Source organism: Lycorma delicatula, chromosome 3, assembly GCF_047948215.1.
Source record: "Lycorma delicatula isolate Av1 chromosome 3, ASM4794821v1, whole genome shotgun sequence".
In the NCBI taxonomy this organism is placed as follows: Eukaryota; Metazoa; Arthropoda; class Insecta; order Hemiptera; family Fulgoridae; genus Lycorma; species Lycorma delicatula.
Window position 1 is genome coordinate 173,875,893 of NC_134457.1, and position 25,562 is coordinate 173,901,454.

A 25,562-nucleotide genomic window follows, 5' to 3' on the forward strand; every position below is an offset into this window, starting at 1 on the left:
TTCTATTATTACCGATATTTTTCCGTTGATTTTTATTATGTTCTGACAGATTAAAACTTTCATTTCTTCTCTGATTGCGTCGACAATGTTAGTGGAACTAAAACGCGAACGTCAACCGCGAGGAATATTTGCACCATTAATTTCTTGTAACAACTCAAAATCATCCAAATAGGATCTATTATTTTTGGCTATATATAAGCAGTTCTAAATATTTTATCAGTTGATTCAATTTCCGATTCGTTTGAAGTACCCACAATGTAAAGATTGTAAAGATTTCTCTGCATTAATGTGTGAAAATGTTTTCTCATGTTCAGATATTTTTTTATGCAAGGAAAGTAATCGACCAGATTTACAATTCCCGTATGACGATATAAAAATTGAACTCCATTTTTGTGAAATACCGGCACCTTGATTTAAAAATTGAAAGACTTTCATCTCAACCATATCCGAAATCCGATTTTACCAGAGGCACCTGTAATCCAAGGACATTTTGTTTCCACTCTACCACATATCTACAGACCAAATACTTGGTCAAGAATATGAACAATTGGCAAGTGATTCGCATTCTGTGTTTTTATCAGATTGTTCATTATCAAGTTGCTCATTATTTTCTTCATTACATGGTTGAATCTACTCAAACTTTTTTAACAAGTTATTTTATAATGTTTTTTGCTTCAGTTTTTTACTCATTTTTATTTGTTTATTTAAATGAAAATAATATTTGCAAGCAATTTTTTACATTTTTTTCTTATTAAATTTATCCGTTTTTTAATGTTAATTAAATACGTCACGAATAAAAAATATTTCGAAATGAGATTAAAAGTTAGTATTGATATTAAATAAACTGTTAAGTACAAAGTATGTAATACACCGAAAGCCACTGATCGAGACTGAAGCTTCGTGAAAAATAAAAAAGGTACAAAAATATTCTTCTGTAGTTGCTACTTGCCCTTCGAAATTTTGCCGACTTTATGGCTTGTCTAAAAGACGTATAGAAATGGAGGAACTTATGTCTATTATTTTTTTTTCAAGAAACGTGCACAGAATGTAAACAATTATTTTTCCAGCTTCAAAAAAATAAGATAATCTTTCCCAAGAAAATTACTTTTCTTTTAGAAAAGTAATGGAACATATTTCGGCGTCGAAAAAAATGCTGTAACGCCGTTCCAGCCCCACTACACCCCTCCTTACAATTATTAATACTATTCAAAATCTAACCTAACCTTTCCGATTTGGAAAGGTTAGGTTACTGAAAAGATTCTCTAGAAGTAGATATCAGTATTTTAGAAAGGAAAATCTTTTAATAATGTTTTATTATCTACTCGTATTTATTTTTAATCTAAACCTCACCTTATTATTTCTTACATTAAAACCGATTAAATAGTTATGGTGTTGCCACGCAATTTGAAACAAGCTATAAATACTGATACGCATTTTAGAATGTTTGTATGTATCAAACATTCTAAAACTATTATCTTCTACTAGTTTTCACAATGCAGAATCCACTTTAATTTATTTTTTACAGTCCTTCGTAGAAATTGTAGGCGTATTATTCGCAGAAATTACAACTAGTATTATTACTATTGCAGTTACATCAAACCATTACTTTTGTAACTAATTTTAAGTTTTTGAAAATAATATATTGATAAAATTAATTATTATTGTTACGTTAATTTATCACCCCCAGTACGGAAAATAACAAACATTCTAAATCTATTATTTTAAGAAATAATAAACTATAAGACATTTACGCGACTCTAGATAATGTATTCACTGCAAGATTTATTTATTTACAGACATGTAATGACGCATCATTTGTCACTGTTCCCTGTCAAATGAAACAAGTGGACACAACAGATGAATCACCCTATCTAAATGATCTGACATACAATAGGCAAGCATATATTGGTAAATACATCGTATACAAAATAAATAACAATTATCTTTTAAGTCGCAGCAACAAAATAACCTAACTTTCAGTCACTGCTTGAAATTTTGCGCTGGTGCCGCTTTTGCTTTACTCGATTTGTGACAGTGTGTGGTTTAATGTTCTACTTTGATTTTTTCTGTATACTTCTAATTTTTGTTTCATGCAAAATGAATGAACTCAATTCACGGTTAAACATAAAAATTAAATCGGTAAGCTCAGAAAATAAGAAATAATATTTACGATTTCATGCTGAAAGAAGTAAATAGATTTGGAAAATCGGGAAAAGATTCAGTTCAAAACTCAGAAGAAAGAACAGCAGCTGTATGTAAAGTGTGTCGATTGTAAGTTCAGACAGTAAGAATACATAAAAAAGATTATCAAAGAAATTACATTACAATTTGTTGAAGGCCTCCTCTTCTGTCAGTAGTACATCCACTAAGTATCATATTATAATTTAAAATTTAATTATGACAAAATAAAATGTTCGAAGATTTTCCAACAAAATGACTCCAATCGTTTCACTCTTTGATTTGCCGTGAGTGATTGTGCATTGTCATACAAACACAAAATCCCGCGAGATAGCATTCCACATTTTTATTTATAGCTCCTTTAGATTTTTTAACGTTTGGCAATATGTACCGCCATTCACAGTAATTCCGCGGTACTAAATTCGACGAGCAATATATCCTTTTTGTCCCCAAAAAAAAAAAAAAAAAAAAATAGTATCCGTAAGCTTTTTTATCGAACTTTCTTGTTTGAACTTGCTTCGGTCTAGATGATAGATACCGCCATCGCATCGACTGCTGCTTAACTTTCTCTTTCGAATAAGAAATCCAGGTTTCATCAACGGTAACAATGTGATCAAACAACTCATAATCTTAATTTTCTGAAATTCATGCGTTGCAGCATGACGTTTTTCCTTATATGAGTCTTGTGTGGTTAAAATCTTCGGCACCCACCTGACACGCAGTTTATTATAACCCAATATTTCAGTCAACATTTCATGAAGCAAAGATCGTGAAATAATAGATAACTGTAACACGGTGAAGGGCGTTTTTCTCGAATTTATTGTCAACTTTTTCACTCAAATCATCCGATATCATAGACGGCAGGTCGCTACGCTCTTTAACATGAACGTTCGTTCGCCTTTCTCAAAATGAACGGCACCATCGTCTTACTTTAGCGTCACTCATAATATTCGGTCCGTAAACGTCACAAATTTGTTTGTGAATTTTAACCACAGAATTGATTTTTGCAATCAAAGATACGATTACTCATCGCATTTATACCTAGCTGGATCACAAATTAAAGCACTCATTAAAAATCGATGAATATAAACGATAAAATTCCTAAATTATATTTGCTAACAGCAAAGTGTTGGTTTATTTTAGTCAATAGTTCAATTGATTATTTTTACTAGCTGAGCTATGCAAGCGCCATCTGTTTACATCGCTTATATAGGCGGCTAATTTAAAACGAACCTTACTTTTAAAACACGCCTCGTATATACATTTAGAAAATACTATATACCACTAATGTACAATAAATTAGAAGAGAAATGTATAGAACTACAAAAAGTTATGAAACTATATATTATTCTAGCGATTATATTAATGCTATCAGTTCTTTCCTACCTCCTCCTAGGAACTATGAGTAATCCTCGTTGATAATGGACTTTTCTCTTTTCTTATTATTTAATATAACAGTTAATTATTAGTATACCGCACTATTTAATATATACTTAAATATCTCAAACGTGGTACTGCTGATATGTTCTCTAGATCTTTCAACTTAGTTGGAAGCCATCGTCAAGAGTTAAAATTAATGCATTAAAGTCAAAGTTTAAAAAATCATGGTTAAAATTTAAAAACAGTCATGACTGTCCTGGTCCTAGTAGTATATCAGTATTCCAAGTAAGCCAAAAGATCTAGAGAACGTATCAATGTGCTGGTAAGGTGAATTATATTAATTGTTAATTTATATATACTTTAATATATATTTTATACTGTTATTGTAAGTTAATTATTTAATATACTTGAAATAAATATTCCAGAAATAAAATATAGCCCTCCTGTCAGAAATCTGTTTAGCAATCTCTCAAAAGGAGGTCATTAGGAAATATTAAAACCTAAATCATTCTTCACATTTTATAATGTGATGAATGATTTATTGTGATGATGAATTATTTAAAACAAGCAATGGGGATTGAATTAAATATAGATAATAAAATAAAGTAAAATGAAAAGATGGAATGGAATTTTCATCAGGGAATTGCCCAATAATTTATTAAAACAATGTCAACTATTAGAAATGCTGAGATAGAATTAACAATGGACAAAAATTTAAAACAAAGAATATGTTAGTACATTGCATGAAAGAATATTTTAACCATGACAGATTTAAAGCTCAACCTTGCATATAAATACAGAGTAATTCACGTAGTGTTATTCACGTAGTGGCATTTTCTGAACTCATTCTACTAATGAAAATAATGAAAAGATTCATATAAACATGGGTCTGGAAATGCTCCATTATGGAATTACAGCTAATGAAAGAGTTTTCTCTGATTCCTGGACAAAAAGTGAAATAAAGCCATACTGAAATTCTAGGAACCTAAATTAAGGGGTAAACTTCTTGTCATCTTACACCTTCTACTTTTAAAAATAACCTTAGCATCAGATGTTTATCTTTCCAAACTATAACACTATGATGAAGATAAACTTGAAAAAAGGCACAGTTCTGCACAATACTGTTAAAAAGTATTGGCTGTTACAACAACAAAAAAATAAGAAAACAGATTTTCAGAATTTTTCTCTGTGAGTGAACTAGTAATTATTGTGAATACTTTTATAAATATCTTAAAAAGAAGATGCATGTGTGATAAGGTATCAGATAAAACTTTAAAATGGTTAGACAGCATTTGAATTCAACAGTGGACTGTGATACACCATAGTTGATATGGCCTGAGAACACCATTTATTTTAATGAAATACAGGTTAAGATTAAAAAGACAGAAACAAAACATGCTACATACAGATGGAATATAAGCAAATAAAAGAAATTATGTAAAATTGAATTATTAAGAAAATGTTTATTAATGACTGCTAAGGCAGACATAAAAATGTATTATGACTATATAAATGAGATAATTATAAGAATACAAAATTTTTTATGTTAGTAATAGGGCATTCAATAGAAAGATAAATGTTAGTATAAAATCATGAATAACAAACGGTGCAGTATAATTGTTACACAAATGATGAAATCATGAAAATGCAAAAGATTATAATTAATATAGAATTAATAATATATTAATTAGAATAATTAGTATACCTGCAGCAGTTATATATTAAATCTAAAATAAATAATTGAAGGTGAAAAGCAGTTAAAAATGATTGGTTGAAAAGAAGATGTATTAATGTAAATAAACCATAATTATTGTATAGTCAAATGTACACAAGCATCAAGTAAGAAAGCACTGTTTTAAAAGAATAAAATTTTTTTTTACAAATAATACCAAAATGTGTTAGTATCAGATTCAAATAGAAAGCCACTATTAGGGAGAGAAGATAAAGCAGCTACTTAGATAAAGCAGTAGGCTACTTATGGAAAAAAATGACTGTATAAGGTTTCAAAGGAATATTAATTGTTATTTCATATCTTAGACTATTCTGCAATCAGATTTGATAGACCTGTAAAAGGTTTCAATAAAAATAAGATACAGTTAGTTGATAGCATACCATTGAATTGTATTGTTTAGAAGAAACAAGAGTGAATGGGCTATAGAGATTTGTATGTAAAATTAATGAGACTGGAGAAGTTTCCTCAAATTAAAAGACTTTATAATAAACAGAAAGTTGAGTTAGGTATGTGAGAGATACTGCAGTATCAGCCTAATGTGTTTTACATTGAAATTAATGAATAGAGTAATTTAAATCCTGATATAGTGTTTTTAATGTATTAAATGAAGACTAATATATTTCAGAAAAATCACAGACAGAAGGGATGCCATTAAAATCTTAAAAGATAGATTTAAATAGTACAAACACAAATATGTCATTTGAGTATGTAAAAACATTTACAAAGATCTTTAAATGACATTTACAGATTCGATTTAATGTAAATTTTAATGCGATTTTTTTTAAAGGTAGGTTTTATTTTTATAATTTATATTATGTTCGATTATCGAGTAATTACCAATAAATGCCTGCTTCCCTGATGCGAATGGTAGCGTCTCGGCCTTTCACCCGGAGATCCCGCGTTTGAATCTCGGTCAGGTATAGCATTTTCACGAGCTAGAAAATTGCTTTTTCATTTTATCCTTTGAAGCAATACCTAACTTTGGTCCCGGAGGCTATAAAAATCTACCACATGACTTTCTTGTACACATATTAAATAACATATATACATTTTTAAAAGTACATAAAATTTTATTTCGCGACTGATTTTTTTCTTTTTTTTATTGTTATTGAATTATTATTTATTGCAGATTTTTTTTATAATTAAGGGTTAATAATTATTAATAAAGCAATATATTTCAATTAATAAAAAAAAGTAAATGAAGTCGGATTCGAACCGATTTGCCTTCCCCTTGTAAGATTCAAATATTTCATTAATAAAAATGTTATTTGGCTATAACTCTGGAACCAATGAAAATAAGTACCACGATATATCGTTGATAAGCTCTCAATGAGGGCTTACTGCAGTTAAGAAAAAATTCAAAATCCAAATTTTTTGGATTTTAATCGTTTTTGATGCGAGATACATAATACGTATGTACAGACGTCACGCCGAAACTAGTCAAAATGGATATTTCCGTTGAAATCTGAAAACCGAATTTTCACGACGACACAGAAAGTAAAAATTACTGGAATAAACACTAGGTGGTGCTAATGATCGGGTGGAGTTATGCAAATACATTCGTGCTTATCTCAGCGTACTTGATTTTGATGATGTACTGACTTATGTCTTCGATGAGTGATGTGATATGTTTGTTTGTATTTATTAAATTAACATCTGTTATATTTTGCATTTTTTAAAAGCGGAATGTACATTTTTAGTTTAGCGTAAGTTTATTAGATTTTGTTTAGTTAAATCTTTTTACATAAGTAATTTATGAAATCTTTTACATTAGTTCAGTTTTTATTATATACATTTGTTATGAGTATTATAATATAACGTGTATATTATTATTTAGAGAAATCATTCTGTTTAATATTCTGATCCAAAATTATTCTGTTTAATGCATCCACGTACAAATTTGAGGTTATATTGTTCAGATAATTGCTAAAGTTTATTGCATTTCTTTTAAATTACATACACTTTTTTTTGGAATTACAATTATAATTGTTAAGTTTTTACCATTATGTAACAACTGTGCTGTTGATAATTATTTTAATTACGATTCTGTTATAACTTTTTAAATACATCGCATTTATTGTAATCATATGTGATTCAGCTATTTCTGATTGTTTATTAATTTATTGTAAATTTCTGTTCAATAATTTATACAAATGTTAATGATATGACAAATATAATTTATAATGCTAATGATATGACTGATTTAGGATACAATTTAAATTTAAATACACTCCCACCAACCATAACAATAATAATAAAAAACAAACTAAAGTATACAGGAACCTAGGTGTTACATTATTCAGTACTTCTATCTAAAGTTTACTTACAACAAACATGCTACCTTCATCACGGTAATACACCTTGAAGTTCAATTACAGTAGATAATTAAACATTTATTAGAAGTAATATTTTGAGGAACATTCTTGTAGCAGAATATGATTATTTAGTTTAAATTAAAACTTACCGTAGCTCTTTCTTTTACTTCTTTTAAGTGATTGGTGTTATGATAAGATTTTGACTCCATACAGTGAGTTCAGTACTCCAAACAGATGCATTTGTGAGAAACAATATTCTGAGCCTACACATTTATTTAATGGTGTTTGTATAAACTAATGATATAATCAGGTTTGACATAGTTGAAAGTTTTAATATTCATCTAATTATTTTTCTGTATTTTATTATTTTTTGTTTCACTTACTACTTGATTTTATAGTTTTTTTAAATATTAGTATTGTTTCATTATTTTAATGTTTCCGTTTTATTGCTTGAGTAATTGTATTTCTTCAGTATGTTTATTTTCACTTATAAAAACTGATCACCCAAGTTAACTTCTACTTTTGAAGTTATTTAAAAAAAAAATATTGTTTATTCTACTTTAGTCCCCAACATTGAAGACCTAAATCTGAAAATCCAGATTGGATTTAATGATAAGGAATACTAAAGGGATTTTTGAGCAGGGAAGACTGTCTCTCAGAAGAAGAATAGGGACTTCTATAATTCTAGTGGTTGTTACATCAAGCATTTCCTTTGGTTGTCTTTTAAAATAATCATAATTACTGCTATTTTAAAAATAAAAGTTATTTAAATTACTATGACTTAGTAAATTAAAATGATCATAATTAATGTTGTTTTCATAATAAAGTGTTGGTTAATCTCAGGTAATCTTTTATTACTTTTATCCTTAAAAAAATTATTACATACTTTGAAATTAATAAAAGAAATAGTATTAAATTTTTTTTAAGAGATTACAGGCATTGACTTCTTTAGTCATTTAGTCCAATGGAATTTTGTAGCATATGAAAAATGCCATGCTTGACGGGATTTGAACCCGGGACCTCTGGATGAAAGGCCGAGACAAAACCACTCCCCCATGAAAATCAGCAATATTAATAATAAAAGTAATTGATTATAAATCAATTAATAGCATAATAAATCCAGTATCTGATTTAATTAGTATCTTCCTTTCCTTAGAAAGGAGATAAAATCTAGCAGAGAATTGTCGTACATTTTCCGTCATTAATGAGTTATTTGTCAACCAGTTCCCAAAACTAAGGTGTCATTTCGTTTACAATAAAATACATAACATTTTTCCAATAAAATAATATGATAAAACTGAGGATTACCGAGATATAAAGGATTGAAAAATTGACATAGTCACCATTTTGAAATTTGTGAACATGTTTACCGTGTAATTTTTTTATTTATTAGCAACAATAGCATTTTGCAGGTTTAATATTGATCTTAGACATAACATGTGGGAGAATGAATGTTTGCAAAACTTGTCACATTGATGTAATGACCACTCACTCTTTTGTGGAACAGAAAATTTAAATTCATCGTTAAATTTATTTAAATTCAGCTCATAAAGGAGCAGTTTTAAGTCTTGTCACTGGAAGTTCTGAAGAAAGTTTTTTTTATAAATAACGGATTCCTAGTGTCTGTTTTTACAACTAATGCCCTCTTAAGCTGTTCATATACATCCTGTACAATATTCCAATTACTCTTAATGAATAATCATTTCAATAATCCCATCCCCATTTGTGAAGAAAATTTTAATATTATATATATAAAATTTTTAATAGTAATACGTAAATTTTTGCTACCCCAAAAAAAATAATTAAACTAATATCAAGATTTCCTGTACAAATATTCAATGGCTGAGAAACATAAATATTCAGTATCTGCCGCTCTCCTGACCTGTGTGACTGAGCAGTAAAATAATTGTCTTTATCTAGAAAGTTCTGGGTTCAAATACCAATCAGACTTTGCATTTTTCACTTACTACAAATGTTTAATAAATTCTTACACACACGTTTTGAGCTTACCTGGTGAATTAATCATATTGCAAAATAAAATTAACTAATAATAAGTTAGGTTGAATTATTTCTTTGCCTTGAGTCACTGGATTTTGCATGTTTTTATTTTCAGAACATTGGCTGACCAATATATATGTAATATGACAGAAGTCATATTACATTTAGAAATATTTTCTTTTGTACTTAAATCTAGGAAAAAACAAAAAAAAATTGCAGTTTTCACAAGACACAAGTTTTATTTTATTCCTTTAAAAGAGCAATCAATGAAAATTCAATTAAAAAGTTAAGAACCTTATTCTCAGAAATGATTGGAGAACTAATTACATTTAATAGTGACTAATGATTCAGTTTTCTTAATATACTTTTCTGGAAGTCTTCTTCTTAACTTACCCTTTAATAAAAAAAAAAAATAACTTTAAGTTTCAAAATTAAAAAGGCATGGATTGTTTTGTTTGAATATTTTGGCTGTCTAATGCTGTGCTTAGCAATCATGAAATGTCCAAACATCTGTTAACTTTCAAATTTCAAAATCATTTATACAAACATAAAAATAATCAAAACATAATTTTATGGTTTAAATATAATAAAAATAATAATTTCTTTTGAATATGGATCCATCCATAAAGTTATTCACGTCGCCAACAATTTGCATAATGCAATTTCATTCAAATAATAAAGGCAGAATTGTATGGTATACTGTTTAAAGTGAAAGTAGAATTGTAAGTAAAATTGGTAAGAGTAAAAACAAATGTTTACTTTCATTATCATACTTTTTTTTATTGCAGATAAATTTAATAAATTGCAATTTATTTCAAATGTTGATATTTTTAATCACTTTCAAACAACATTCACTTGAATAGTTTTTCAACTAATCTGAATTTTTATTTCTGATTGACACCTAGGAAATTAAACTTGGATGTTGAATGTAAAGAGTTAACATTAATGAAATACCTGCCAGTATTTTTTTAAAAATATTTATAGATTCTATTATTGCCTTTCTTACAATAAATGTAATAAATGAAATCTTCACCAATGGAGTATTTTTTAGTTGCCTTAAGAACATTGTTGTAATTCTTCTCCATAAGAAACCTTCTACTCTTTATTTTTCTAAATTATTAGCCAATTTCAATATTTTCCATATTTCTTAAGTATTGCCAAATCATCTAAAATTCTGTAAATACAAAATAAATTTCTTGAAACATAATATATTTATGAACCTTTAGGATTTTATGAAAATATTTTACTACTGATACATACAATTCCCATTTTTTAGCAGAAATAATTAACAAATTCACTTTTCAATTTTTTAAATCTCAATAAAGCAATCAAATAATTTTGCAGTTGGCAAAACTGAGTTATTGCGATGTCATAAGGAGCTACTTGCAGCTGGTTAGTCTTAATTGTAAACAGACAGTTTAAATTTAATTTTTCAGTAACATCCATTTAAAATATAGGTTCTTACTTCAAAATGTAGAAGTCAAAAGTCCTTTAGAGAAGTGTCCTCCAACTCTTGCTTTTGTTGCTATTTATTATGAAAATATCAATTATTATTTTCTTTGTGAAAATTTCAATCCATTCATTGTTTTTGTGTTTGTATATGATATATCACTGTAACTAACTATACCTAAGCTGTTTTCCCTGCTGGTTGGGAAGTGTAACTTTTGTATAATATTCATTATTGATGTATTTTTATTATTGATTATGCTAGTGCAACATGGCTATCTTAAATATTTATAATGTATAGGTACTTAAACATTTTCTATGCTTGTTTCAGGTGATTCTGTAATTTACTTCTTGGGGAAAATGGTTAACCATTTAGCAGAATCTGACAAGAATAAACCACGTTCATTTCAAAATCGTAATAAAGTTTTCCTTTTTTTTGTAAATAAAACTGAACGTCATCTACATATAATATGGTTAAATTTTATTGGAGACCCAGTAATATACAAGACTTTGGGACCAAATAATGCTCTGCCTATTATTACTTATGAACAACATCCTTGGGTATTTGAAGATAGCCAAACTGGAGATAGGATGTTAGGAAATGGGCAAGAATTGTTTTATCCTAAACAAGATAAAAAAAAACCTGATCAACCGATTGTTATTTTACTAACATACCCATTAATCAGTTTACGCCAGCGTGCTCTTCAAGTAATTAGAGACTCAATTGAAGAAATTGAAGGTCTAGAAGTATCCCAGACACCATTCACATTATTAAATGATATTGTTGAAGTGTTAGCATTAAAAGAAACAGCACTTGAAAGTTACAAAAATTGTCAAAAGGTTGCTAATAATTGATTATTACAATAGTTACTTAAATGTTATAAGCATTCTTTGTTGAAAAATTAATGAATGCATTGAGGAGTTATTTAGCAAAGCTTCTGTATGTGCAAACAGTATTATTGTTATTTCATCATAATATTTAATTCGTTGAAATATCTTTGAGTTCATCAAATTTAATAGTTTCTTGAAAAAAATTATCATTTACTGTAACTGTTTTTTTATTACTTGTAAAGTGTGGATACTTTACAAATACTTTACTTGTAAAGTTTATACTACTGTATTTGTAAAAATAATTTAGCTTCATAAATTATAAATTTTTCCCTATGCTAATTCACATTTATCAGTGACAGTAAATTGTCTTTCAGTTCTTTTTATTTATTGACATGGTCTATTTTATTGATCATGGTTTATTTTTATGGTATTGAAAAATAACATTATTTGCCGAAAGGATAAAGTAACTTACTAGAATGCTTATAGTAAATAAGAGCTTAACACATTTATGATTTTCTCTGAATGAAAGAATAGAAATAAGCTCTTTATTTCTGAGAAGTAATAATTTACATATTTCTATTCTTTCATTCAGAGAAAATCATAAATGTGTTAAGCTCTTATTTTCTAAAGGAATAGAAAATGACTTCTTGTAATTTAATCTTTTTATAAGATAGTTTAAAGCGGCTCAACATTAAATTGTAACTATAACTAAGGATTAAATATTATTTTTTTAAAGTTTTAAAAATAATTTTTTAAGAATATGTAAATATTATTAATCTTTTGGAATAAACAAACAATTAAATAGTTCTAAAATCAGTATTTATAACAAAATATATTGTAAGTAAAGGAAAACTAGTTGAGTAATATTGTTTTACTATGGGTGATGAAAGTAGAAAGAAACATTACCTTAGCTAATTATAAGTATTGTGAATGAATCAATATGTTACAAAAAAAAAATCCCATTAGAAAGAGCCTTACAGGACTACACATTATAATTAAGTAAAGAATGTCTCGTCTAAAAAACTTTGTCTTAAATGCAGTCAAAAAGTGTTATGTAAAACTGAATATTATTGATATAATTTAGACTTGATTATATTTTATTTATATGAATTATAATTTTTATTATTTCTTTTTTTAATTAATTTCTCTACGTAATCTTGTTTAATATTTGCAAGTGGAAATATGATATATAAAGTATGAAAAAAATACTTGTAATTCCATGAAAGCCATTTTTGAGTTTATATTGATTAGCTAAATTGAATTTAGGTTTTGATGCAAAGAATTGTTACCACATTGAATATAGTTAGTTAGATGTTATAAAGTTAAGTTTCATTATTAAGAATAGTTGAAAATAAATGTCTTCTTTTCTTACTAAACATTTTAAATTATGTCTCATACCTGGCTGTCATAAGCTTAAAGTTGATCTGCTATCTTGTATTATGTTGGACTGCAGTAAACCATTTGCAGTTAAAAAACCATATTTTTTAACTGATATAAGCTACTATGGTCATTAGCCACTAACAAAGGCCAACAGATTGTAATTTTAATCTACAAAATATATATTATCAGCTATGGGCATTCTACCCATACTTTCACAGAGGTGAGTGTCACAGATCCACCAACTTGTAAGATAATATAGCTAACATTTATCCATTACTTTGAGGGTTTGTAAGGAATATCATATCATGTTTTATGTATTGGAATCCAATCTTTGTGCAGTAAGCAGTTTACCTAGATTCCCTTCCTTTAAATTTTCACTGAAATCATAATTTATTGTTATATTTTAAGTAGATGGTCTGTGTTTTTCCTTAAATATTTTGGTTAAGTAAATGCATAGAAAAAAATTTAATCATTAGATTTGTTCTGCAGATGAAAATTATAAAAATTCTGTCAGTCAGATCATGAAACGGTTATTTAGATCTTCAGAAAAATTACTATCTACCTCTTGATTTTTAATTATTTTAATCACCTGTTAATAAAGATATTTAGACTTACTATTTTTTGAATTTTGTTTGTCTAAAATTCATAATGCAGTTAGTTCCTGTAACAGATTTATAAAATAATTAATTTATAAAATAGAATAAAACAAAGCATTTCAACAAGCTTTGACATCCTATTATGTAACAGTGCTATATTTATTTTGATGAAGAAGGTAACATGAAGCCACTTCACTTTTTAATTTATTTGGTAAGGCTGGAATGAGATTGTCATTTTATTTCAAAAGTCAGGTGTTGACTTATCACTGTCATCCACAACAATTTCCAATATAGCACCTTCAATGTAGCATTCAAAACTTAGCCATTTAAACTGGTCTTTTAAAGTGCCTTCATAAATTCAGTTAATGTAAAAATACTGATTCATAAATTCAGATTGACTTCTTGTGTGTATATTGCATTGCATTATTTAATTTGTAGTTACCAGTTTATGTTAAACAGCGTAATAATTTAATGCAGCCCAACTACCTAGTTGTCGTCCTTGTTTCTTTTAATTAATTATAGAAAGATCTAAAGCTTGGTAATTGATATAATATATAATAAAAAATGTAATCATAAATGAAATTTCAGTGTATGCAAAATTACAAGCATCTTACAATTCCCTAGACATTTTAATCGAAGATGGAGAAAAAGTTATTTTATTTACCCATTCATGGGATTCCATTTTGGTTATGTGCAATTTACTCAACAGATTTCAGATTGTGTAAGTATTGAAAAGATTTTTTGGGACATTTAGTTGCTAGGTCTATTTTTTTTTTTTTATGAGCTGTATTATATAATTTGATTACCCAAAACACTAAAACCATCATAATACAAGATGCCTATATTCACTGTTTTACAAATGGAGTTGCAGATTATAAAAATTTATCATTTACAAAACTTTATCACAAACTTCCATAAATTACAGCAGGGAAATTAATTTTCTTTTTTATTATCTCTGAAATAAGAAATTTCTCTATCAATGCTAAAAAAAAAAAAAAAACTGGAGAAAAAATCTAAGATGATTTGTAAATGATATAATATGATGTTCATTTACTTGTAGTTGTTTAAAAACAGTGATACATTTTGAAACATTTACAGCTATCCAGTAGGCAAGTATAATGATGGACTTAATCGGCACTGAAATGATATGTTTGACTAAGCATTTATTGTTATTACTGTTCTGTCAACCTTGAAGTAAACTCAATAAGAGTTGAAGTTTAATTAGACTTAACTCTTAAAATTGTTGTTGCCCTTCACATCTGTTTATTTTACATATTCAGGGTATGCTTGTTCAGAGACTACTGTTATTTTAATTCATCATTAATGTAACTGTTGTGTGTCATTTTTAATTTTGTATAATTAAAAGGTATACAATTAGAATTAATTATTTAGCTATTAATTATAAAAATGATAGTGTATTTGTATAGTGTATATAGTTTTATATGTATTGCATTAAAGAATTGGTCTGTGAAATAATTAGATAAAATATATTTTTTTAATTATGTTTATAATTTATTTAATTTTTTGTTGCATAATATTTAATGTTCTATGTGCATGCATGTGAAAACTTGATTCCAAAAGGTATTACAGTATCCATTTTTTACAAAAGGTATTTTTTTTTATATATATATATATATATATAATAGGTATTAACAATTATTATATAAGGTAATAATTGTAAGTGGTAACAAATTATATATTTGTTATCCATTTTATTGATTTTTTTTTAAATTTTTAACCCAGATTACTACATCATGTTTAGTTACAGTTGAAAACATAGGTGTGTAACAAAAACTACATAAGTACAAAAATCTATCCTATTGTACATCAAACTGTACTAAATTCTATACTTACTTGATGGGGCTGTTTAAACAACGTTCTCTTTTATTACTGCTGAAATATTTATGAATCGGAGTATAAACATTCCTTTCCTACATGGAATAATTTGCACGTATAATAAGGTTGTTGAAGACCGCGTTGTTTGTTATCGGCTAGTTCATGTGCGTGCGCGCAACAGCTCTCACACATATTTGTGAGTTAGTTAAGTACGCGTTTTGTATTACAAACTAGTTTCTTAGATGTAGGCGCTAGATGGCTCTAATAGTCATTATAATTTTAAACACGTACAGCAGTAACTAACAAGTGACAGAAAAGAAGTACGCTTTCACATTAGTTAAAACCCCTCAAAGGGAAGCGACAGGTGAAGTTACCTACTCTTAAACATTATTTCTTTAACTCAAAAATGTAATAAAAACCATTAAAAGTTTAGTCGCTAACAAAAAATTATGATAAAAAATAGTGAGAACAAACAAAAACGTACAATTAATGTGTAATTACATTTTCTATTCTAGGTAATCATAATTTTCTATAAGTGAAAGAAATAATGCGATTATCATTTTATATTTTATGTTAGTTAACATAAAACCTTAACCGTGGCGGTTATAGGTGATTTCAGACATGAGATTAAATCACTCCCAAAAATGCATAGCCATTTACAAAAATAATAAAACACAACATACTAGGCTTATTAATAAGATTTAAGTGATTTCCCACTACCTTATGAGTTGAATATTCTGCCATATATCAACATGCTATCCCTTCTGAAGTGCAGATGATATTCAACCCTATGAGTGACACCTCTCTGTTCATCACAAGGATTACTGTGATGCAGTATAATTAACACCATTACGTTTAAAGAAAGCAACTCTGATAAGCCATTTTACCTGAGAGCTTTATATGTCATATCCATACAAAGGATTGATAGATAGTGTAAATTAATAAAAAACTTTCTCTGGGTATTATACTCTCAATTTCCACTAATAATGAGTAATTTTTTTATTAATTTTATGCTAATGTTGAATAAATAAAGAACTTTATAATAATTAGAAAAATGAATTTTTTTATTAACCCAACAAAGTTGTTATAAAATAACGACAAAGGAATATCAGTTATTCATAAAAACCTAGCAACAAATTTCCTGAACTTTCATAATAGTGAAATAAAAATTAATACTGCAAACCATAATAAATGTATTTTCTTACTTTTTAAATAAGTATTCTAAAAGTTTAGTAAAGTAATTCTGTTTTGTACTATCCTGTTAACTGAGACAGTTGAATAAGACCCTTCTCTCCGATAAACTCAGATGTTTATCTTACAACCTTATTTATTTCTTATTTAAGTAAAAATAATTCTAAATTAATTCACAAAATCAGAAAAATAGTAACTCCCATTTTTACTTTCCTGGTATCATAGCTCTAGAGCTAGGCTGCAAGAAGGAATATGGTAGTCCATAAAAAAATGGGATAAGGATTTTTTCCATTTCTTCAAATTTCATCACCTAGAGACCCAAAAAACAAAAAAGTAATGTTCATATGTACATATGTTGGCAAATTTGAAGGTTAATTTTTGACTGGATAAACCAATTTTAATGAAATTCTTTACAGAGACTTGTATATGGGGCAATTTGTTGATAAAAGTTTGTGGTTAATATCTCCAGACAGTGGGACAGGTCTGGGGTTCAATTTTCTCAAAATTTTCCAAGCATAACTCCACTTTATATTAAACTCAGTACATGCATGCATGGTTACCATTTTCTTTTAAATTTTGACCCAAAATTCCCTCCTTTCCTAATCGAAAAAAGTTTTCTTTTTATTTATAAAATATTTTTTTTTATGTCTTCCTAGGTATTGTAGTAGTGCAAACGACCCCAAAAAAAAGAAGAAATACTTTGGGGGCAATATTGGACGTAGAGAAGCCAATCAAAGTTTAAAAGTATTGATTTTTTTCAATTTTTTTGTTTTTGTTTTATAAATTAATAAAATAAACTTTTAGTAATAATATTGCAATAAAATTTCATCGTAATTCACCCCTACCCCCCAAAAATAGATCTTAAGTAACCTTTTATTGTGTGCACATTTTTTAGTGGGTTTATTTTTAGTTTCTCTCTTTAACGTAGCAAACATTAAAATAATTTCTCGGAAAGTGATTTTGGAGATGGGAGCAGAAAAAATTAAAAAATACAGATTTTTGAATTTTTAAAACTTTTTTTGGTTTATTTAAACATAGTGATAAGTAATTTTACAATAAAACTTCATAAATTCTCCCCAAAAGAAAAAAAATCTTGGTAACTTTTCCAAGTATAATCATCTTTCCAATATATAAAAATAAATAACCAATGGCAGGAAAGTATTAAAACTTTGTTGTCGGCTTTTTTAGAGTAGTATCTTTTACCCCTGTGATTAAAAAGAGGTAAAAAAAATGTTCCATCCTGATAGTGCTCCATTTGAGAAGAATAATGATTCTCTAATCAATTGGTAGATACAGTTAAAATGTAGCAACATTTATAAAAACACATACACTACTACTATCTAAAAAAATGTTGTGGTACCAAATGGTCCTTCTTTTAATATATTCACTTAACTTATGACTGGAAGTTTAGAAAATTTTATTTGTTTTCTGTTGACATTATTTACATCACTCTTCTTATAATTAAATTCTCTACAATTTATGTTTAAAAAATGTATGATTTATTGCCAATTTAACAACGTTATTGTAAGTCAAACGTAAAAAATTTGTGACCCTATTTTTGATGTTTTACATGGGATATTTTAGAAACTAAGAGAGATATAGTTCTGGGACCTATTTTTTTCGATTTCCCAGCTCAAAAACCATATGAAACAATTGAATTTGTCCGTTAATTGGCCTTCCCAGAATTTCAGAAAGCCTTAATTTACCCGGAGGAACTTAAACTTGGGCGAAATCTTTCACGCTGTATAACTCGCTAACGAAGAGTTTTCAGACCTATGTTTATATGAACGTTTTTCTTATTTTTAGCCTCTAGAATGAGTTGTCAAAGTATTGCCCTATCCTCCTGAATCACTCTGTATTTCATTGCAGGTTCATTATCACAAAGTAGTTTAATACTAATTTGTAATGATGAATAAGAATTGTGTAAATTAATTACAATTGAAAAAATCATATATGTATACATACATATACCATTAATTGTCTTCAAACCCATTATAATCTGATAAGTATCAATAACTTACTGAATCAAACAATGAGAAGAAATATGTGGTATGGTACCTCTAGGGCTTTATAGAAAACGTTTCTGCGCACTTCACTCATATATGGCATTATATTAACATCTCACTTTGCTAACTTTTATTACAGGAGAAACATTCTATGAATACTGAAATGTATAACATAAATGTAATATCTTTTACAATAATAAAACATATCATGGAGCAGCATGAAAAATACAGTAACACTAGAATTATTAAAAATTATAATCAACTAATTTTCAAATTTCAGAGAAATAAGTCTTTTCAAATCAAATTATGTGTACCTTTTTGTGAATTTTCTACTCCATCCATCAAAAGGAAAGTGGGTTAAACAGTATGAATGGCGTGGAATCTGATTTTTTTCTCCATGAGAATGGAGAAAAAAAGAATAGGGTACATTCATGTGTTGCTGATTGCAGTGAATTCATTGTACAAAACAATTACTATTTATTTACCAGTATGTACAAAACCGTGAAAAATAAAACTTTATGCTAATCCAAAATTCATAATTGCAAGGATAGGGAAGAATTTATAATCAAAGAGTTAGGAACGGTAATTTTTTAAATGTTTTATTATACTTGAAAAAATATTAAAACAATTATGTATATTAGGAGAACAGTCCACCAGCAGGTAAAGTCGATATCTTTAAATGTTTTTTTATTAATTTAATATGAACTAAAATATCATGATATTTGACTTTCTAAGGAATAATCAGTTCAAATGTCACATTAGTTTATTTAAAGGATAATGATGAAATTATTACATTAAGTAATGTCCTAATGAAATTTATTAAATCTCAACTGCATTAATCATCCCATTATATTTTGCATAACTATTATAAATAACAGAGGTGGGTATTGCTTATTGTGTTTTTAATAATGTTATTTTATGTAAAAATACTGGGAAAAAGAGTTTTTGAAATATTAATGTATAGTAAGATTTGTTCTACGCCCAGAGTTGTACAATTTGTGCATTTAAACATACACAAAAAAGACAATAGTAATTTTACATGTAAGTATGCATATTAGTATACAAATAACAAACTGAATTAGTTTTTGAAAAAGGGTGTCTCATGGTGGTAGCAACGTTGTGTTTTCATGAGAAAATTATGGTGAAGCATGAATAGTTGAATAATTTATTGCTTCTTTCCCAAGATGTGATAATGCACAACGTAATTGTTATACCTCAGCCCCTCGGTTTATTTAATTTAGGATTAACTAACTCCAAAAATAAATGCCAAACTGAAAATAATTAATTTTAGATAGTAGAAGAGATTAAAGAACATTTTGCTGTGAGCTCTGCATGCTATTCATCCAACAATTACCAGAATGCATTGCAACTTAGAAAAAAATGGTGGGAGTAGTTGTTTAATCAGACTTATCCTCCCTCTACTTTGAGGGAGGATAAGTCTGATTAAACAAGTAATAAAACATAATTTTGGAAAAGAATGCTTTCATTTTGAAGATATTTCATTGTGAAAACCAGAAGATTGATTACGACCTTGATATTTGTGTGAGGGAAAAATATTCCACCACAAATATTTGATATTTGTGGTTTGAGGGAAAGGCTATTAAAGATTTCTGGGGACTTTGTTTTACAATACTTTAATTAAATAAAAAGCTCAATCTGGTACTGAAGTACTCATCCAAATAAAGCATATCTCCTACATTCTATTAAGATATGCATTCCCGAGCAAACTTAACATATTTAAGTAATAAATATATGATAATAATATTGAATTGATCAGTCAGGTAAATGAGCAACTGTTATTATGCTGGAACACTTACAAAAATCTAACGTGGCTCATTCTTTATAAGATTTGAATATTCTCCTTTATTAGTATGACTGCTCAACTTTATTAGATGCAGAGATCATCTGTGTCTATTACATGCCAAGATGTATATTAAAAACTCACCATAGAATTGTTTAACAATTGTGTAGAATAATCAATATACCTAGCAGATAGAGAAATTGTAATGGTTTATGGTTGCTGTGAACTAAATGAATGTTTTTGTAATACTACTTCTACATACACTGAAATCCTGAATATGACAAATAATATTGAGAAAAATATCCATTATTTTATTGTATTTTTAAAACAAATTTCTTAAAAACTCAACCAATTTTTTCTCAAAATGAAAAAGTTACTTATACTGGTCACCAGTGAATTTTTCATAGGTTTTACATTACAGATAACAACAATAAAGTAATAATAATAGGTTTTACGTAACAAATTTAAGTAAAAGAAACTTATAATTCAGCTAAATTTCAGAATTTGCTTATTAATAAAGGTAAATGAGTGTAATTTCAATATAAGAAAGTAAAATTAACTGAAATAATAGTTACTTTTATATTCAGAAATACTAATAAATAATTTACTGAAAAAAGAGTTGGCAAAAGTAATAACTGATTTTTATTCATCTTCCTCAGTATGATAATTTACATTCTCTGCTCTTATATCATTTTTATCTTCCATTCTTTGTATTCTTCCTCTTAATTATAACATTAGTGTAAAAATTTATATTTATTAGTACATTTTTAAATGTAGATCATATTTTCACTTAAAATGGCTGTATACCCGTATCACAGTCTAAAAGTTAACCTAGAATAACTTCAACCTAACCAATCCTAGGGGAATATTTTCAGTTAAATTAATAGGAAATGAAAATAGATTACTTCACAATTATAGTGAAGCATAATTATTTTTAAACTGGATATCTTACATTTAGCTGTAAATGAAAGACATCAGAATGATGTTAATAAAGAATGGGCAACGTTAAATAAAATGACTTTTTTATCATTAAACATCGAAAAACAATATATATTTTTGATGCGATAGTTCCTACAACATGAGGTGTACTGTGACCATTTTGAAATTAGTGGTAAAAAATGTTTAATAGCCGAAATGTGGGAAGGGTTTACTTAAGCTAATGTTTTTTGTGAAAAAATTGTTTTGCTATGACCTTTAAAATGTTGTCGTCCTTTTCCTAAACTTTGGTCCTTCTGATGTGTATAATAAAGGTTGCTGCCGTGACTTGAGTCTGCTTTGGTGTTTATTTAAATCTGTGTCAAGTGGCTACCTTCCCCGGTGTTGAATTCTTAGACTACTACTTTAACAGCATCTGTATGAAAAGGTGGGAGCGTTCGTGATTTGTTCGTTTTTGCAGTGTTCCTTCTTGGTATTTGGTGTTTGATTTAGACATGCTCCTGCCTCAGAGAGAATCTTGTAAATCGATCGAGTTTTTGTTTTACAAGGGACGTGATGAAGAAGTGGTAACGACTGCTAGTGTAAATACCTTGTAACGAGCAATGGTTCGCCAAGGTAGGGCAGCGAGCTCTACCTGGGCTTGCGCTAAGACTATCTGACTAATCACTATGGATACAACTAGCACTAAGTCCTGCATACGCTACGGGTCTGCGTGTGTCCCGCTTATCTTCCAGAAAATTCAGATTTATTGATACGTGTCTCGTGATGGTCAGGTTTATACTTGTTATATTATTTTATGTATCGATATACCGCTATATATCGATATATATATATATCGAAGTTTAGGAAAATTTAGTACTTTTTAACCGGGTCCGAATTTTCGGAACAAAATCGCAAACATCTCAAAACCGTCAGTCCTAGCGCTCTGAAAAAGTTTCTCGACCGCCCTCGACGACAACCCCATCCGCTCCCAGTGGTATTCGTCAGATAATAATATTTTCAAGTGCCCTCGTGGCACCGTTCGGAAATCGAAGGGGGTGCCACCGTAATATCTCGGCAACGCTATTCCGATTTTTACGACTCAAACGGCGCAAGTATCAGTAGGTCGAGCGCTAACTGTTTAACTCATCGGGTACACTCTTGATCGACCGGATCTTGGTTATCCGGAAATTAATTCGTTTAGCCCTATGTTTTGATTTCACTCACCCGACGTAAAACGTACAGATTCGATTTTTCGCTAAATACGCTCAAACCTGTGCGCTAGCGAAGCTGTAAAGTATAAACTTTAAAGACTAAAAAGTAGAAAATAAAATTTTTTTTAAAACACCACTCTTAAATTAAACGCACTAAAAGGTAAAAAATAATTTTTGGACTGTATCTCAGAATGGATTTGACAACAAGCTTTGATGGTGATATGTAAGATTATGTGAAAGTCGTAGCTTCAAATTAAAGATTTGATGTTTTTGATAATTTTTTCTTATTCGTGATGAATGGCCTAAATAGTAAAGTTCAAACACGCATAAGGAAAAATTGTCAAAAACATCAAATCTTTAATTTGAAGCTATGACTTTCACATAATGTTACATATCACCGTCAAAGCTTGTCAAATCTATTCTAAGATACCGTCCTAAAATTATTTTTTATATTTTAGTGCGATTAATTTAAGAGTGGTGTTTTAAACATTTTTTTAAATTTATTTTTTTGCTTGTTCTTTGGTAAACTATTCAGCAACAGGCTAAGAGGTGCGAAATGTGACATGAATACAACCAGGCCTTCGGCTACTCGTATCTCGCTGCGTAACATTATCACATTTAAGGCTTGTCTGACAAAGTATTAGATGTCAGAGCTAAGTAGATAGATTAGTTTAGCTTATTCTAATTAGTTAGTGATGCACTGGCGAAGAGATCGGTAGTATAATCTGAAGAATCTTATGCGAAAACTCAGGCGAGTTAGAAATGAAAAGGATGTCGGGAGAGGAGTAGAGGATGTTAACGTCTTCTCCTCTGATGACGATTGCTAATCTGGGCAGGCGAATACGTCCACCGGGATACCAAAAATTAGTCTGAATAGTGATTTCGTTAACGCTCGTGGCAGGGGTGGTAGTTCTCTCCCTCTAGTAGCATAATTTCAGTAACAATATGAACAAAGGTTGGATTTCTTGAAAGGAAACAAACCGCCTCTCCAGCGGTTCGCAGACGAGTGATGTCAAGGCTTAATGAATTTAGGGAAATGTTCTCTGCTTTTCCGAACGGATTTAAGACGCTTGCCTCTAAACCAACTGAAGTCAAGGAGGTTGTAGTTAAAGGACAGAGACAGTTTTCGTCCCGGTATCAGCGCCCAACACCTGTGCTTATTAAGGCAAAGCGGAAACTCAACGCTGCCTTAAAGGCAGCGGGAGGTCATCTTAGCCCGCAAGCAACCAGAAGTCATATTCATAAACAGGAAAGAGGACTCCACAAAAATAATTAACAAAATTAGAAAGGAATTTCAGGCTGCCCTCCAAGCCAATTTGAAAATTAAGAACATAAAGAACAGTAGGAAAGGTCTGGCTGTCATAGCGGATGACGGACACTTACAGTCGTTTCAGAATCTTCGTTAGTAAAAGGCTAAAGGTCAAATTTCATCATAAATGTAAAAGGCCTCCAGTCATTGTCTATAATAGGCACTGACCTCACTACCGAATGCGGATGAGAGCAAGATAAGAAGGTATATTTTTATTAGAGGCTTATTAAATTTGTAAATCTGTTTCTTGATTTTTAAATAAATCAAGAGGACTTTGAGTAAATCGAATTTTAGGATAAAACTGTCGTTGTTGCAGTCAACACTTGTTTTGTTGGCGTGAGGATAGTATTTTTGGTATTTAAAGACAATCAAAAATGATTTGAGTGTATGGTCTAATTGAAATAAGATATAGGGAACATTTTCTGAGAAACCTTCGGTGTTAGGGAAGGCGCGGACCTGATATATCCCATTTAATAAAAAATATTATGTCTGGAAATTCATTTATGACCAAATTCAATTTATATTTGACAATTTTAATTGATACTAATTAATAAGTTAATACCTTTTTCTGTCTCAGAGAATACAATATTACCAAATTTTTTTCTTACTTTTCAAAACTGAATAAATAAATACCAGTGCAAAAAACAAAAGTTCAGTTCTGTAAATTACTATTCAAAAAAATTTCTGTTAATTTTCAACTAGATCGGCAATTCTGATGACATAATTTGTTTTGTTAAATAACATATTAATGCAGGTAAAAGTAAAAAAATAATTTTGAAATTAGTTCCTTCTTCTTATTTTAAAATAATTTATGCCTAAATCTCAAAGAAAGACTATCTGATTGATAAAAACAGCTAATAGATTCTATTTTGATTGTACCCTCAGGAATCAAGATAAAATCTGGGCACCTCATGTTATTTGCATATCATGCTCAGTAACTCAAACTGAATGGTTGAAGGAGACACGATGAGCCATGGCATTTGCTGTACTGATGGTTTGGTGTGAACCTAAGGATCACTTCACAGACTGCTACTTTTGTATGATAAATATATTTTGATTTTCATCCAAAAATAAAAAGTTCATAAAATAGGCAGATGTAACCTCAGCTCTAAAGCCAGTATCATACAGAGAGGAACTACCTGTACCACCATCTAATTCAACATTGCTAGAAACAATCTGAAAATGAAGCATGTGATGCAAAGGATGTTGAAAATTTCATCCTGTATCTGAAGAGAAATTTCATTTAATTCAACAAGATGAACTTAATGATGTAGTTTGCAATTTTAAATTATCAAAGCGTAAGCTCAACTTCTGGGATCTAGACTGCAACAGTGGAATGTTTCAGCAGAAAAAAACAAAAGTTGCATTTAGAACACAAAATAAAACTCTTTTTACTATGAAAGATTCACTATACGTTTGTACTGATGAAACGAT

General features: G+C 28.8%; 1 protein-coding gene across 1 annotated transcript; it reads left to right on the forward strand.

Moving 5' to 3' along the window:
- The first annotated feature begins 6,811 nt into the window (after nucleotides 1-6,811).
- Nucleotides 6,812-15,367, forward strand: LOC142322227 (von Hippel-Lindau disease tumor suppressor-like). The gene is made up of 2 exons (XM_075361058.1): nucleotides 6,812-6,996; nucleotides 11,381-15,367. The coding sequence occupies exon 2, from the start codon at nucleotides 11,410-11,412 to the stop codon at nucleotides 11,902-11,904; it is 495 nt and encodes a 164-aa protein (XP_075217173.1). The 5' UTR covers nucleotides 6,812-6,996; nucleotides 11,381-11,409; the 3' UTR covers nucleotides 11,905-15,367.
- Nucleotides 15,368-25,562: the final 10,195 nt, after the last annotated feature.